Raw genomic sequence first — 16,645 nt, forward strand, 5'->3', positions numbered from 1 at the left:
GATGGAACATACTTGAAACTGCTACACTTTTCAAAGAGCATTGTTGTGATATGCATATACGGTTTGTGAACTAGTCAACACTACAGTTAGTTTAGCGGGGTGCGATTTATGTGACACTGATTAAAAACGTATAGTCCCATTCGACAAGGTCACTGGTTGTAATCTCGATTTTTCTTAAAGGTATTCAAGGCGAATTGTAGGTTAATTTCAGAGTTCCACAGTTTATGCCCCGTCTCCCAAAGATCCCGATGACGAAAACGTTAGAAGACGAACATGAGATTGAGAGCCGTTGTCCACTTCACAACACTGTGTGTAGACTGGGTTCATGAGAGAGCGTCATAACTGTCATCACGTTCTTCCTCTATCTTCTTCCGGGCGCTGAAGACCTTGCTGTCGTGCGCCCACAAAACCCCTCTACTACTACTACTACTACTCTTCCTTCTTCGGCGACATTGTTATATGGGTTATGTGGCAACGTCAGTGGTAGTTTGTGACCGGATGTCCGTTCCACGGCCACTACTCACACCGAGAAGGAATTCTTGCATCATGTGAGGAGGTTTTCTAAATGTCTGCGTATCTTGTATCCGTGGCGGGACGTGGGTACCATCCCGTATTCACTTAGTGGGGTACGGCCTAAAAACCACATCCTGGCTGGCCGACTCACCACCCGTCATCGTTAATCCGTGACGCCATTTCGATTCAGGGCATGCTCCATTTCCAGTATCACGGACGTGGTGCGTTAAAATGCTCAGGTATACGGGTGTTGGGTTGTTTGCGGGAAGAGACCAAACTGCGAGGTCATCGGTCTCATCGGATTAGGGAAGGACGGGGAAGGAAGGCGGTCGTGCCCTTTCAAACGAACCATCCCGCCATTTGCCTGGAGCGATTTAGGGAAATCATGGAAAACCTAAATCAGGATGGCCGGACGCGGGATTGAACCGTCGTCCTCCCGAATGCGAGTCCAGTGAAGGTATCCGGGCGGGTCGTTCATGAGACGGAATCGACGCAGAGATTTCGTGGGGAGAAAGTGCAATCGTTTGCTTGCGAAACGTCCAGCAGCTACAGTGTGGCAGAAAGGAGAGCATTAACGACATTTAGCTACCTTTGCGAAACGAAACTGAGTGTGCGACCTTTTACGGACAGCGTGCCAATGGCCGTGCGCGGCGCCTGCACGAGTAATGCTTAAGCGCGGTCCCGCCCCCCTGCCTCGCTCGCCGCCCCGTCTCTTTCCTGGAACAGACGCCACCGCCCGACTGGCACGACCAACGGCTCAGCCGAATGCCCTCAGGATTACCGACCGCTCCACCGGCCCACACAAGCACCTGATCCGCAGCGTCCCTAATGAATGATCTCTGGGCGCGGGGCGATTTCCTCAAGTAAAGTACACCAGTCCTATTACCGACTGCTGCTGCTGTCTGTCAGGGGGAGTATTATTAATGGCACTGCCGCCTCTCCACACAACAGCCATTACGACACCAAGTGCTTGAACAGCTGAAACCGATTGTTGAACGCTAGCTACGACACGGAGCAAATCGCACTCCTACACTGGCGGTCTCTGAAAGCTGCAAAATACACGCGTTATCTGAAAGTACAGCCAAATATTATAAAATACGATACATGACCGCCGCCGCTCCGATAGTTTTGTCCTAGTAGTTTGTTAGATGCCAGAATTCGGAAACACACAGGAAACTGTTTCCGATTGTAGACGAACTGAAAAAAGGAATAATTCAGAAGTTCTTCTGTTTGATAAAACTTAAAACTGGATTCTCTTTAGGACGTTTGCATAATGCATCATGTGGAATTACGAGGGTGAGTCAAATGAAAACCTTAAATATATTTTAAATACTCTTTATTGTGCGGAAGTGGTACAAAGCTGTATCACTTTTCAACATAATCTCCTCCACGCTCAATGCAAGACCTCCAGCGCTTAGAAAGTGCATAAATTCCTTTAGAAAAAAATTATTTTGGTAGTCCGCGCAACCACTCATGCACCGCGTGGCATACCTCATCATCAGAACGGAACTTCTTTCCTCCCATTGCGTCTTTGAGTTGGGTCAACGTCTGGTGAGTATGGTGGATGAGGAAGACACTCGAAATGCAGGTCCGTGATTGTTGCAACTTTTGTACGAGCAGTGTGGGGCCTTGCATTGTCATGTTGAAAAAGGACACCTGTTGACAGCAATCCACGTCGTTTTGATTTGATTGCAGGCCGCAGATGATTTTTTCAGGAGATCTGTGTATGATGCACTGATGACAGTGGCCCCTCTAGGCATGTAATGCTCCAAAATGACGCCTTTTTCGTCCCAAAAGAGACTCAGCACAATCTTCCCTGCTGATGGTTCTGTTCGAAACTTCTTTGGTTGTGGTGATGAGGAATGGCGCCATTCCTTGCTCGCTCTCTTCGTTTCCGGTTGGTGGAAGTGAACTCAGGTTTCGTCCCTAGTAACGATTCGTGCAAGGAAGCCATCACCTTCTCGTTCAAAGCGCCAAAGAAGTTTTTCACAAGCATCAACACGTCGTTCTCTCATTCCAGGAGTCAGCTGCCGCCGCACCCACCTTGCAGACACTTTGTGAAACTGGAGCACATCGTGCACAATGTGGTGTCCTGATCAATGACTAATCTGTAAACATGCTGCAATGTCATTCAGTGTCCCTCGGCGGTTTTCCTTCATTATAGCTTCAACTGCTGCAATGTTCTGTGGAGTCACAATTCGTTGTGCCTGACCTGGACGAGGAGCATCTTCCACTGAAGTCACACCATTTGCGAACTTCCTACTCCATTCGTAGACTTGCTGCTGCGACAAACATGCATCACCGTACTGAACCTTCATTCGTCGATGAATTTCCATAGGTTTCGCACCGCAAAAACCGAATAACAGAACGCTGTTCTTCGCTGGTGCAAGTCGCAAGTGGGGCGGGCACCTTTATACTGATACTGTGACGGTATGTGTGCATCTGCACTATGCTGCCACCTGCAGGCCATTCTGCACGCTGTTTGTAGCACGCTTACCAACATACAGGTTAACGGTGCGAAATTTCGATTTGTTATTACAAATTTAAGGTTTTCATTTGACTCACCCTCGTAGAATCTGAAATCTCTTCTGAAAACGCTCGTGCTAAGTTAATGAAAAATTAGCGTTTGCGTACAGATTGGCAGCGGCAAGAAAAATGTTTCAGAAGAAGAGAGATTTGTTGACATCAAATATAAACTTGTTAGGAAGTCTTTTCTGAAGTTATTCGTCTGGAGTGGAAGTGGAACATGGACAATAAAAAGTTTAGGCAAAAATAGAATACAGACCTTTGAAATGTGCTGCTGCAGAAGGATACTGAAGGTAAAATGGGTAGATCGCGGAACTAATGACGAAGTAGTGAATACAATAGGAGGGACGAGAAATTGGCTCAAAACTTGAATAGATGAAGGGATCGGCTAATAGGACACATTCTGGGGCATCAGGTGATCAAAAGTTTAGTATTGGAGGGAGTCGAGACCAACGTATGAGTACAGTAAACAGATTCAGAAGGATGTATGTTGCTGTAGCTATTCGGAAATGTAGAGGCCTGCACAAAATAGTCTAGCACGGAAGGCTGCATGAAACCGGTCTTCAGTTTAAGACCAGAACAACAACAACGTAATTTTTATCTGAACCCGTACAAGCTGACGAGCTACCCTTGTAGTATGTTACTTGATCAGCATTGTAACAGTTATCTCAGCCTCAGGTCTAAAAAATTTCAGTTAGGGTTGAATCATGGAGTAGTTTATGGTTTCGCTTTAGATATGACGCCCAAAGTCTAAAAAACGTCTTATGTGAGACGAACGTCACGCAGATAGGCTCATGTCCCATTAAATTCGTACAATTATTACTTCATACAAACTCCGCTTCACCTTCACACGTCGAGTCTGATATGTTGGAGAGCTGTATCTGAGTGTCGCACCACAAACGTTCAAATGCAGAGAGAGCTGACAACAGTGCTGGTGGTATTATTATCCCGGAATCTATGACAGGTCCAAACTTTACTTTCGTGATCATTCTACCAAGATTGTTTTTTCATTTTTTCGGTGAAGAAGAGAATCTGTGCTCCTTTACGCGCTAATGTTAGATTTCTGTTTCTTGAAAGCACAGTAGACGTATGAACCATAGTGAGTTAGTGATTTCGTGGAGTCGCCATTATATGCAGTTAAATAATGTTTATTTTCACAAACATTTGCCCCATACATCCTTGTTTGATTCTTATTCTTACTACTTAGAAATTCGCTACAAAATTTTTTAGCTATGGTTCTGTTTAATATTACTCTGGTTTAAAGTGTTGGCTGATAATAATTCCGGGATTCGGCAGTGCTGCGTATGTTGTATCTGGTCTCTGTTTATGAAAAGGGAAATGTAGTGCCATTATGACATACTGGTCTCACGGTCACTTTCGCGTTGTCCTTTTATACATTGCTGCACCAACATTCTGCCGTGCCCCCTTCAGGCTAAATGAAGGTGAAAAATTTAATGATTTACGTTTGGTCAGTGTCGAAGTTATTCTTTTACTCATACGTTTGAAGTGTGTTGGGGAAAGAGCAAAACAGGTAATCATCGTGAACGGGGATCTGACGCTTTCAGCGTGCTTCTCTACTATTATTGCAAAGATTTCCACGCCTTAAAGATGTTAGCTTTGCATAGAAGCTAAACTAAAACGTATATAGCGTCGTACCACAGTTAGGGGATTTCGGGGATAGCGAATATCATGCAGGGTGACAATTATTGAGATATATGAAATAAAATCGTGATAACTTCTGAACAGTTGGCGTTAGGACGTTCAAATTCTGTGAGATGTGCAATGTCCTGTCACAGAATAATCGGTGAGATATTCCTTGACAGCACTGTGACTACCGAATTGTACATAAAGGTTTTGGAAGATGATTTCATCCCCAGATTTCGAAAAGATGTGGTTTATGCAAGACGGATGTCGACCCCATCGAAACAGGAGAGTGTTTGATGTCCTGGAGGAGCTATTTGGGGACTGCATTCTGGCTCTGGGGTAAGTAGAGGCCATTGGCATGGGCCTCGATTGGCCATCCTATTCTCCGGATCTGAACACATTTGACTCCTTTCTGTGCGGCTATATTAAAGAAATGGTGTACATCAATAACCACAAAACCATTGCTGAGCTGAAAACAGCCGTTCAGGAGGTCATCGACAACATCGATGTTCCGACACCTTAGCGGGTCATGAAGAATTTCACTATTCGTCCGCGCCACATCACCGCCAATGACGGCAGCCATATGGAGCACGTCATAACCTAAATCCGAATATCTGTAGTGACGTCTACATGTTGAATGAAGTGTATGCACGCCGTAGCTAGTAACAGGTTTACGTTTTTTTTTTCATGTAGTTTCAATAATTTTCACCCTGTATATTCTCCGTACTACCGCGTTCCCAAGTAGTAAGTGGTAATGACGCACTGACTGTGCTAAGATTTCCGATTAGATTCCATACTCTAGCACTGGTCGTAGGATATAATTAGTGTAGACTTGTGGACTCATTCCTGCATTTTTTGACTTCTAATAAAAGGAAATGAGATTGTTACTAAGTAACCTGTTACTTGCAAGGGAGCATTGAAGGAAGTTCATACTTAACATGTTCTCTTTTGAGAATCTGGAAGAAGTTTTGTTCACAAATCATGTCTGAATCCTATCTCAACGAAACATTAACTGCCTTCCTCCATCTTATCGGGAAATACGCCCTGCAATCTACTCATGCTCCTTTCCCTCACCAAGGCACGACTCTTCTTGTGCATCCCTATCCAACAGCTCAGATGGGGGATCGGATTCTCAACATTTTCGTGCAACATGCTTTCCAGTAGTGCATCCTCCATAAACCCGCATACCTACTACTCATTTCTGTCTGATAGCAACATATCCCAGTTTTCGTCACTCCTTATTCCCTAACATTCCCACCACCGTCACCAAGAATCCCGAAAGACAGTAGAAGATATTAATTTCTTATTGTGTTCATTGTGCAGGAGCCACTCTTTGGAGAGGGTAAGGATGAATTACTTTAAAAAATTTTTTATTCAAAAATTGAGTACGTTGCTGTGATGTCTGCGCACAGCCTGCACACAGACCCAGAGCGAGATATTGGTGTGAGTGTAGTTGATACGGCGAGGATCGCTGACTGATGGACGCCTTGGTAGACTTTCGGTCTCAATCTCCGACCAATAGAAGTGTTGGAGGGGATCACGTGTGGTCTGGGACGCGGGAAGCCGAGGCATGTATGCTTCGCTCTCTCGACTTTTGGCTTTGCGATCCGCTAGGAAATTCCTCTCCTGCTATCCTATGTTCCATTCGGGACTTGGGCCATAACCTCCAAAGCGATGGCGGCTTCCTTAGGTGCGCTGTCTGTAGTCCCTACTGACGAATAAGCGACCTTTGGGTTCTTAGCAGATTTTGCTAGCTTCTATTCCATGATGCAACTACACCAGATGTCCGCATGAAGACCCATTCTCGCACCATCCTGAATATCAAAAAATTTTTGCCTTTAGCTTTTAATAAAAACTCAGAGAGTGTCAACATTTATTTAACTTTCGAACCATACTTATTCTAACATCTCCTAACGTTTTCTTTAATTATGTTTGTCTATCTTAAAGTTTACTGGCTTAGGAGCGGATGTAGCATCTCCCTCCGCGCCAGTGACAGGCAAGGGACTGAAATAACCAAATAGGGAGAGAAGGAATCCGGACTAGCCTGGCAACAAGTAACAATGGCCACTGTTCTTTGCCCCCAGGTGAACCGGCCGCTGACGATGAAGAAGGAGGGCATCCAGACGCGCAACCGGAAGCTGTCGTCCAAGTCTAAGAAGAAGAAGGGTGGCGGCGGCGGGTGCCTGTCGCTGGGCGGCGTCATGTCGGATATGATGAAGCCGCTGGACGCGGCCAAGGGCGGCGCGGCCGGCTTCGGGGCGGCGGCGGCGGCTGCGGCGGCGGGCGGCGGCTTCGGCGGCGGGCACCTGCACGCGATGCCGCACTACATGTACCACCACCAGCACCAGCAGGGCTTCATCAACCACCACCACCAGCACGCCGCGCCGCCGGGCCCGCCGCCGGCGCCGCCCCACCCCGCCATGCACCACCACCACATGGCGCCCCTCGGCGGCCTCGGGCTCGCCGCCTCCTCAAACGGCATGGTGAGCGTCTCCTTCACTCCCTCAGTCTCCATTGCTTCTTTCTTTGCCAGGCGCTGCTTAAGATCCGAACCGTTACCTCAGTATTCATACCCCACGGTTAAATCCAGTAATACACCGAGGTGACAAAAGTATACCGCTAATACTGTAATGGACCTCCTTTTGCCCGGAATAGTGCAGCAGACCGACGTGGCATGGACTCAAAAATTCGATGGAAGTCCACTGCAGAAATATGACCCATGCTGCCTCTACAGACGTCCACAACTGCGACAGTGTTGTCGGCGCAGGTTTCTGTGCACGAACTGACCTCTCCATTACGTCCCATGTTCGACGATCAGTGTGGCCGAATTGTCTGGAGTGTCCTTCAAACGATTCGTGAACAAGTGTGTCCCGATGATATGACGCACTGTCATCCGTAAAAATACCATTATTTTTTGGGAACGTCAAGTCCCTGAATGGCTGAAAATGGTCTGCAGGTAGACGAACATTTCCAGTCAATGATCGATTCACGTCTCCAGGTAGCCGAACATAACCATGTTCGGCTCATTTGGACTAGAGGACCCAGTTCATTCAATGTAAATGCAGCCTACGGCATTATGGACCGACTACCAGCTTGCACAGTGTAGTATGAATAATTTAGGTCCGTGGCTTCGCGGTGTCTGTGCCATACTTGAACGGTGCCGTCAGCTCTTACCAACTGAAATCAGGACTCATCTGACTAGATCACGGTTTTTCAGTCATCTAGGGTCCCAAAAATGTGGTCACGTGCCCAGAAGAGGCACTGCAGACGATGTCGTGCTGTCACAGTCCATTAACGGCAGATTTCGCCGTACTGTCCTAAAGGAGACGTTCGTCCTACATCCCACATTGATTTCTGCGGTTATTTCACGCAGTGTTGCTTGCTTGTAAGCACTGACAACTTCCAATGCAAATGCTGCTGCTTTCGGTCGTTGAGTGAAGGCCGTCGGCCACTGCGTTATCCATGGTGAGAGATAATGCCTTAAATTTGGTATTCTCAGCACGCTCTTGACCCTATGGGTCTCGGAATACTGAATTGCCTAACGATTTTCCAGAAGAAATGTACCACGCGACTAGCTTCAGCTACTATTCCACTTTCAAAATCTGTTAATTCTCCCGACCATAGTCACGTTGCAAACCTTTTCGCATGAATCATCTGAGAACAAATGGTAGATACGCCAAAACTGTCCTTTTATACTTTGCGTACTCGATGGTACCGCCATCTGTGTATTTCCGTATCGCTATGCCATGACTTCTGTCACCTCATTGTATAGGCACTGAAGAATTTATAATGAAGGAAATGCTCAAACATTTAGTTGCTGTTTTATTCAGTTTCAATGCGGGGATGCAGTCTTCCTCATATTGTTCTTCTTTTCTTTCTTTTCCGGTGCTTGAACAGCCCGGGCTTTGTCAACCATTAGTTGCTCCAGTCGTGTCTCGACTTCGCCAGCCCTCTCCAGTCCCGTCTTCACATCATCCAGCTTACGCAATATTGGTCCCCCTATTGAGCGGCTACCCTCTGGTTTTGCAGTTAGTACCTTCTCCGGCATTCACCTTTCCCCCATTCTTCGCACATCCTTCAACAAGCGTAGCCTTCGTGCTTCCACAACTACGTTGAGTGGTGGATTTTTCTAGAGATCACATAGTTCTGCATTGGTCCCAATTATCCAGGTACCATTTTCATCTACTTCTCCACGCATCTAAGACATTTCTGTTTTTTTATGTTGTTGTCCACGTTTCGGAGTTTCGAACCCATAACAACTAGTTTTGTACTCATTTTGTAAACTCCCTTCTACAGCTGTTTTGGAATGTCAAGGAAGCTGTTATGGCACCTTTTACCTGCTCATATTCTTGCCTTTATCTCTGTTAATGCCATATTATTCTCCGTAATCATACCTCCAAAATACTCAAACTAGTTTACTCTTTCAAATCCTTCATACAGGTCAGCAACTGTCTACTTTGTTTTGTTTCTGGTGTTGATCATATGTTTAATTTTTTCTTTACTTATGACCAAGCTAAGTGCAGTCACTTCGTTTTCTAATACTACATAGTTTTCCAGCAAGTATTTTCTGTTTCTACAAGCATGGCTATGTCTTTCTCCCTTAATATTTAATCAGTAGCGGAGGGTATTGTACTTCGGAACACTTTTCCGATTTTCCGCCTGCAGCCATTTTAAAATGATAACAATCATTTTGTGTGTTCCCTAGCATTTGTCTGAAATTACAAAAATTACTCTGAAAAAGTAAGGCTTATACAAACTTGAAATGCTGTCCCAAAGAGCAACATTATCATGTACCTAGGAACAAACATTCTATTCAAATTTAAAATGATTGCAGTCGAGAAAAATCTTAATAATACTGTATTTAACAGTCGTTGTATTACATTGTTATTCAGCTACACACCAGTAATTTGTAAGCTAAATGAAATTGAAAATTTTGAAATTATCAAAAATCAATTACAAGTTAGAAACAGTTAGAAACGAAGCCAGTCGGCAAGTAACACAATTTGCCAGCTTCAGGAAAGGCAGAATTGTTAAGACATTAAAGAAACGCTATTCATTTTCAGTGTGATCCATGATACACAACATTCCGCGTACAACACTATCCCCTACGTAAAAGAATCAATGACGCAAAGAGGGTTCAGAAGTCGGCTTAAAATTCAGGGTGAAAGAATATCCATGAAGTGATTAGCTGGTGACATCGCCATCCTCAGTGAAAATGAACAAGAATTACAGGATATGTTGAATGGAATAAACACTCTACTGAGCACAGAATAGGTATTAAAAGTAACCCGGAGAAAGATTAAAGTAATATTGGTTGGCAGAGGTGATGTCAGCAACAGATTTAACATCAGAGTTGGACACCATCAAGTACACAAAGTGAAGGAATTCTGCTATCTTGATAACAAAATATCGTATAACAGATGAAGCGAGGAGGACATAAAAAGCAAAGTAGCACAAGCAAAGAGGGCATTCGCGGTCAGAAGAAGTCTGCTAGTATCAAACATCGACCTTGATTTGAGGAAAACATTACAGAAGAGAAATTCGTGACAAGCCGCACCACATCATCAGAGGACTGACACAAACACAGACATACACATACACTCTCTCTCTCTCTCGCTCGCTCTCTCTCTCTCTCTCTCTCTCTCTCTCTCTCTCTCTCTCTCTCTCTCTCTCTCTCTCTCTCCCCCCCTCCCTCCCTCCCTCCCTCCCTCCCTCCCTCCATCCCTGCTTCCTTCCCTCCCTCCCTCCCTCCCTCCCTCCCTCCCTGCCAACCGGGTTGTAACGATGCGCACCACCTCACACCGACGCTCGTAAACCTCCTTCTGTGTTTTAGGTCTGAAAATTCAGCAGAAACCAGCCACTGTATTTGAATAATAAAAAAAGAAAGTGGTCTAGACTTCTTTTTCAAAAAATTGTATGGCAAGATGACTATTAGCTCCCGTGATACAATGGCGCATGATTGTACAAAGTTCCAGATGTTACAGCGTTGTTATCAACTTATCGCGGTCCGGTTGACTCTTCAGGTGTCATTGCCGTAGGTAATTTGTTTTGATCCATATTAACTAGCTGTTGCTCTATTAACAGGTGTGGAACAGTACTTTGCACTCGAAACTTTTACAGCTTTACTGCAGCCGCTGATATAAACCCAGTATGTCTAATTCCGCATCAGTGCACGTGTTTGATTCCATGGGAGCCGGCATCAGACTAGTTTGTTTTCAAGTGGCATCAGAAGGCCATAAACAAGCGGAATGTTACAAAAATGAAGTCATTGTGTCATCCAATAACCTAGAAACATTATTAGCATACCTGGTTAACCAGCGTCCGCCCTACTCTAATTACTTACTCTACCACTTTGCTACATGCAAAGGCTTTGAAACACGTGCGACGAATAAATAACTGGGTGAGAAAAATAGATTGTTTTACTGGTTGTTCTAGTCTTCATGCAACGGTCACAGGGAAAACTTTCGACAACTATATGTTCTTGCATTGATGTCAACTACAAAACATGGATAAATGATATGGAAATGATCGTATAACTAAAAATGACCATTTAACGAGTTGTCTGTTGCTAGAATAAATACATCCATCACGTTCAAATGTCTAGCCAGCTTCCCAAGTCGCTCACATCTAAATGCTTAGTGATGATATCATCGATGGTCGCTCGATCGGAACATTCTCTAGTCTTGTTGGTAGAATTTATGCCTCGTTGCTACATGGTCGACAACTGTAGTTCTTGCTTCACAGATACGAATGTATGTTTCGCATGAGATACCATGGCATTTTTTTTTTTACGTCGAAATTGTGGTAAGAGAGTTGAAAAGGTACTCTTGCATCACTGGGTCTGATTGAATCCATTTTTCAATACTGTGTGGCGATGCCTATAACTCAACTTATTTTGCCCTTTTAGTTGAATGAGGTGAACTCACAGATCAAGTACGGATATTCAAATAACTTTTTCTGTCTTTGAATGGTGATAGAATATTTGTTTTACTACTGGTTATTCGAATTTTGAGCATTTATCGTCATTTGTGTGTCTTTCTGAACTTAATAATCCTGCGTCCTTAACGGTATGCAACATTCGATTGCTCTTAAGGTTGACTTTCTCATTTGTGTTAGCATAAAATATGTTTTCCCTAATGTTAAATACAGTTTTAGTTTTAAAGAACCGTAAGCGAAAGTAGAGCGATTTTTGTACAGGTTGTCACAAGTATTGGAAAATGCCGGTCTCGCGGCGATGAAAGTTAGACGAAACTTAACACTTAAGCTTGGTTTGTACCGATGACAGCTCATCTTCGTCTTACTCTTTAATAACGCAGTGAACATTCATTGTCTTTTTGGAGCGGTAGCGGTAACTCCAAACAACGACCTTTTCTGCAGATTCTGAATCATAATTTATCTCCATATGTAAAACGGCACGTTAGTTTTCAGTTTTGTAGGAACTGGAAGCACTGTACAAGTAGCTCATCTCCTTAACCGAATCAAAATATCAGTTAGTGAAAATGTGATACATAATTAAAATGTTTAGATATTTTAACAGTGATTTAGAGAGGAAAGGAATGCAAATAAGTGACACGTTGGTTTTGCTGATGAAATGTTCAGTTTCTGATCCATTACCTCTGAACAAAACGCTTGGGCTATGTCTGTTTTCCCTTCACTTCTTTCATATCTGAAGCAAGTGTGTTAGTGCCGCTACTTGCTACTTTGCCTAACGCCGCTTTAACCATCGCTGTGTCTGCTGCGGTTGCATTCTAACATTTCTGCCACCCTTAACAACAATAACGAAGATACTAACCATAGCGCATGGGAATTCATGATTGTGAAGTTCTGCTACCTTTGTTTGCAGATCCAGTGGGATATTCGTAATACGAACAATCTACAGAAAGTCAATGTAAGTAATCACTTTCGAATCTCCTACATTGTTAGCTGTAAAATTATCATGAAACAAATTCTTATTTCGTCCGAATCACGTTTCCAGAGAACTAAACAAGTACTAAATTTCCGTGTGTTTACGTTGCACGAGAGTTGACACTGATACAATGTGCGCTGATGCCTTCTTTTAAAGTGAGGACTAAAAACAACTCGATATAGCCTAAGAAAGCATCCAGTAAATTAAAACCTTTTGCGAAGTCCGTACATTATTTATTCTACGTTGTTATGAACTTTCAGAGAGTTTAAAACTGTTTCCTGGAAGAGCACCTGAACCTTGTCTTTTTCTCTTGCATCTCATTTTCTTACTTTCCCGCACTATAAGCCTACCTTACGACCGACTACATTTAGCTTTCCTGATTTCAGTACGACACTACAGGCCCAACACATTGTTTTAACTTGTCAGAAGAATGGATTACAGCATACACTCTACAGAATGAACAGTTAACACGTCCACACAGAGTCAAATTCAACTAGATGACGAAGTTATGCACATTATCTCTTAGACTAACTGAATCTTTGTAATTGACTAATATTTTTGTTTTTTGTGTTTTGCAGATTCAGTGGGATATTAGGAATGCAAACAGCCTGCAAAGAGACAATGTAAGTATTTAGTCCATTCTCGCGATTCATTTAAGCATAAGATTATTATCAGAATGAATGCATCATATTTACAATTTTCGGGACTCAAATGATCTTAACTAAGAACATAGAACTAAAAATGTAAGACTCTCATACAAATTCAGATAAAATTAAAAGCTTGGCGACTGGTTGCTTAACACAGATCATCGCCTCCAGGAGTAAACGTGTTCACTTATTATCTCGTGTTAAAGCTGTCAGATGATCTGCGACTTCCTTCGGTTTCTCGACTAAAAGTTTCTAGTGACCAGTTAGCTGTGCTCGTTGACTCGGCACAAACAAGCTGTCACGTCTTCTCATCATGCGTTCTCATACACCTTATTTTGTCAGCCATTCTGTCCGGCCTATTCATTTAGTAACATCTTTCTGCTCCTGAATGTACAGGTTCTCAAATCCGCTTTTCTTCCACGTACTGCTGCATTTCTGCCGAGTAGTTTCAGAGATTTCTTCTTGACTTTCATATATTACTTTCTTGGCTGATTATTACTGTTTAACTACCTTCATTCATTCAACCGTATCCTTCAAAAATATGATTCATAAGGGATTGCTACTGAACTTTTGTCACTGGTCACCTACTTCTGTCGTCTCGGGAGTGGTGTCGGCGCTGCAAACCGAGCAGCTCACAGATACTTGTTTCGAGACCCGCGTTTCTTCAAATAGGCAACAAATAAACATAAATAAATAGAGGAAAACGGTAAACTATGACTATGGAACTGCTGTTTACAGAAAAAAAGGAGAGTGAATTATTTCCATTAGTATTATTCGTCAGTTGTTCCCTTCATGTGCTGAAAAACGAGTCGCAATGACTGTAAACAGATACAGAAAATAACCTGTGTAAACTATAACGTCAGCTGCAGTTGAGACTGCGTGCTGAGATGGAGTTGCTAACACGAGCATTTGCCCCTGTGTTGCAGACCAGCTGGCGGGCAGAGTACACGTGATAACTCGGGCCGCAGCCGCCGGACTTCGCCGCTGCCCCCGACGCGGCGCTGTTTCTCGGCGGAGACAACCCCCTATGGCTACCGCCGCCATCGGACCTTCTCCTATGACGAGGATCACCTGTCACCCCGCAACAATGCTGTTGTCGTTTCCTGGAAGCGCTGAAACGAGAGTTTTGCGGGACCCCTTGTGATACCCAATCGTGACTAAAATATCGTCTAGCTCTGGTACTGCGACAATGAAAACACTTGCTGTCCATTGTGCGTAGACAAAGAGACAAAAACGACTGCAGTTCGTCGGTTCTGCCGCGTGCGGCTCTAAAACTAAAAAAGTTAACCAAGTACAAAGAGTTGAGAAAAGAAATGTCTATCAGAGCAAAGAGATTGTGAGTTGCCCCTCTCTGTTCCCGCTCCCTCCCAATGGACGCCGTGGACGTGACTACGTTTTATGTGTGCAATCAACATATTTCTTAATATCTATATATCTAAATATAATAAGCTAGTGTAAAGAGAATTGACTAAGAATTGTGAAACAAGCTAAAAAATGAACGAAATCAAGTATCAGGTTTATTGCAGACGATTTCACGACTTTATATTTTGTATGTGTTGCAGAATTTGTTTTTAAGCAATGTAACAAGCAAAAATGCAGTCAAAACTTTCCTGTTTGTCTTGTTAATTTTGCGAAAAAGAGACGGAAATGGCGATGGTCATTACATAGATTGTTGTAGCGCTTTAAGTAACAATACAAGTGTGTCCTCTTGTTGTTGATAATGGAAATTGAGTCACTGTTTTGAATCAATTGTACGCACTTACCGTTTAAACAATATTCATTACGATAGTATTAAAGTTTCTCTCTTTATACAAATAAAAACCAATCTTCAAGGCGTGTGCGCATGTCTTTCGTCGTTTTCAGTCACCGTTACGTTTCTACGATGTGAAGAAAACTGAAGATAACAAATTTACTTCATATGTACACTAATATTTTTGTGATGAAATATCAAACACACACACACACACACACACACACACACACACACACATATATATACAAATGAAAAGAGAAAAACACTGAAAATGTATCTGCTACATTATGGATCAGCCGAGTTGTTATTTATTGAAATTGATGTATTACACAGTACTATTAATTTTCATTCGTGTAGCATATTCAGGGAGTTGAATCCATTTTGTTTTTCTCAAGGCTATAACTTTCTAGTCTATTCACGTAAGTGCAACCGACCGAAATGACAATATTCTCCCTTTCAGCGATGTGTACTCAGCGCATAAATTTCACACACACAGTTGTTGCAGCAATGCACTTTCCTTTTACTCCTAATTGGTTAAGCATTCATTTTTCGGAACTCACTGTTGTTAGGCCAAGAGTTCCTTAAATTCCTGATGCACATAGACAGAATTAAATCTCAAATTTATCCATTCCCTGATGAACGTGTTATTCTCCATTACTGAAATAATAAACTGGAAATAGATAACACATACATCAAAATCTACAGCATCAGGCTGGGGGTCTCTTTGTTTGATTGTGCAGAAATTAACAAAATATGCATTTATTTATTTACCACTGGTGCCATTTGAGCCTTCATTAAAACAATAATTGAATACAATTTTAACATAATCAGCAGCAAATGCTTCCATATTTTTGTACTTAGTCAAAAATGTTATATTGTTGCCAGTAAACTAAAAATATTGATTGTAGTTTGCTTGCACACGTAACTGGAAGTTTCAACGGATGCTCATTGACCACTAATGCAAAATAACCATTCACAGAGGTTTTTGTTTTCTGCACGTATAAAGAAAAGCTTAATATTGTTGAAAACTGAGAGAAATTAGAAAACTCTTAAGCTAGCATAATGATGTATAAACTGAATTGTAAAAATCAGCTGCAAAAGCCAACTGACAAAACAGCAACATTTAGAAATTGCACTGAGTGAGAGGATAGCCATTCGGACAATGGCACTAATAACCTGTGTCACGTCATGATGTAACTCTACAAGCAAGCAAGAAAGAATGAATGTGAAGACAGAACTAACATCTCTGTAATGATTATGTCTTTCCAGTAGTAGCTCTAACGACTACTTACTCCTGAATATGCTCACTGAGTGAAATGGCCGAAGAGTATTATTTCAAATATTTCGATGTTGTGTTGTTTAAATAAAGTGTCATTTTAGTGTGGAAAGTGTGTACAGTATTTCTGTGCGTGAGATTCGGTGTGGTTGTTGTGCGAGCACTCTCACGGGTTGACCGTGCGTAACATTTGTGTGTCTTATTGTGGACGTTTTAGAACCTATGTATCTATGTATATTTACGCATACGCCTGTCTACATGTCACTGTATACTGGCTTATGTGTGTATGCGTGCATATATGTACATATATGTAATATCCCACCACCATGAATGTCTGAAGAATTGAAATTATGCATTTCCACCACATACTTTTTTTATTT

At 42.8% G+C, this 16,645-nt stretch overlaps 1 protein-coding gene across 2 annotated transcripts in view; it reads left to right on the forward strand.

Annotated features, from left to right (window-relative positions):
* Nucleotides 1-16,377, forward strand: part of LOC124604371 (GATA-binding factor C-like) — a 652,859-nt gene extending 636,482 nt beyond the window's left edge. For both annotated transcript variants that reach the window (XM_047136473.1, XM_047136472.1), the window contains 4 exons: nt 6,768-7,166; nt 12,527-12,571; nt 13,168-13,212; nt 14,163-16,377. In XM_047136473.1, coding sequence (XP_046992429.1) covers nt 6,768-7,166; nt 12,527-12,571; nt 13,168-13,212; nt 14,163-14,189 — 516 coding nt within the window. In that variant the 3' untranslated portion in view covers nt 14,190-16,377. The remainder of the gene's footprint in view (nt 1-6,767; nt 7,167-12,526; nt 12,572-13,167; nt 13,213-14,162) is intronic.
* The last annotated feature ends 268 nt before the right edge of the window (nt 16,378-16,645 follow it).

The sequence above is a fragment of the Schistocerca americana genome, chromosome 1, assembly GCF_021461395.2.
Source record: "Schistocerca americana isolate TAMUIC-IGC-003095 chromosome 1, iqSchAmer2.1, whole genome shotgun sequence".
NCBI lineage: Eukaryota > Metazoa > Arthropoda > Insecta > Orthoptera > Acrididae > Schistocerca > Schistocerca americana.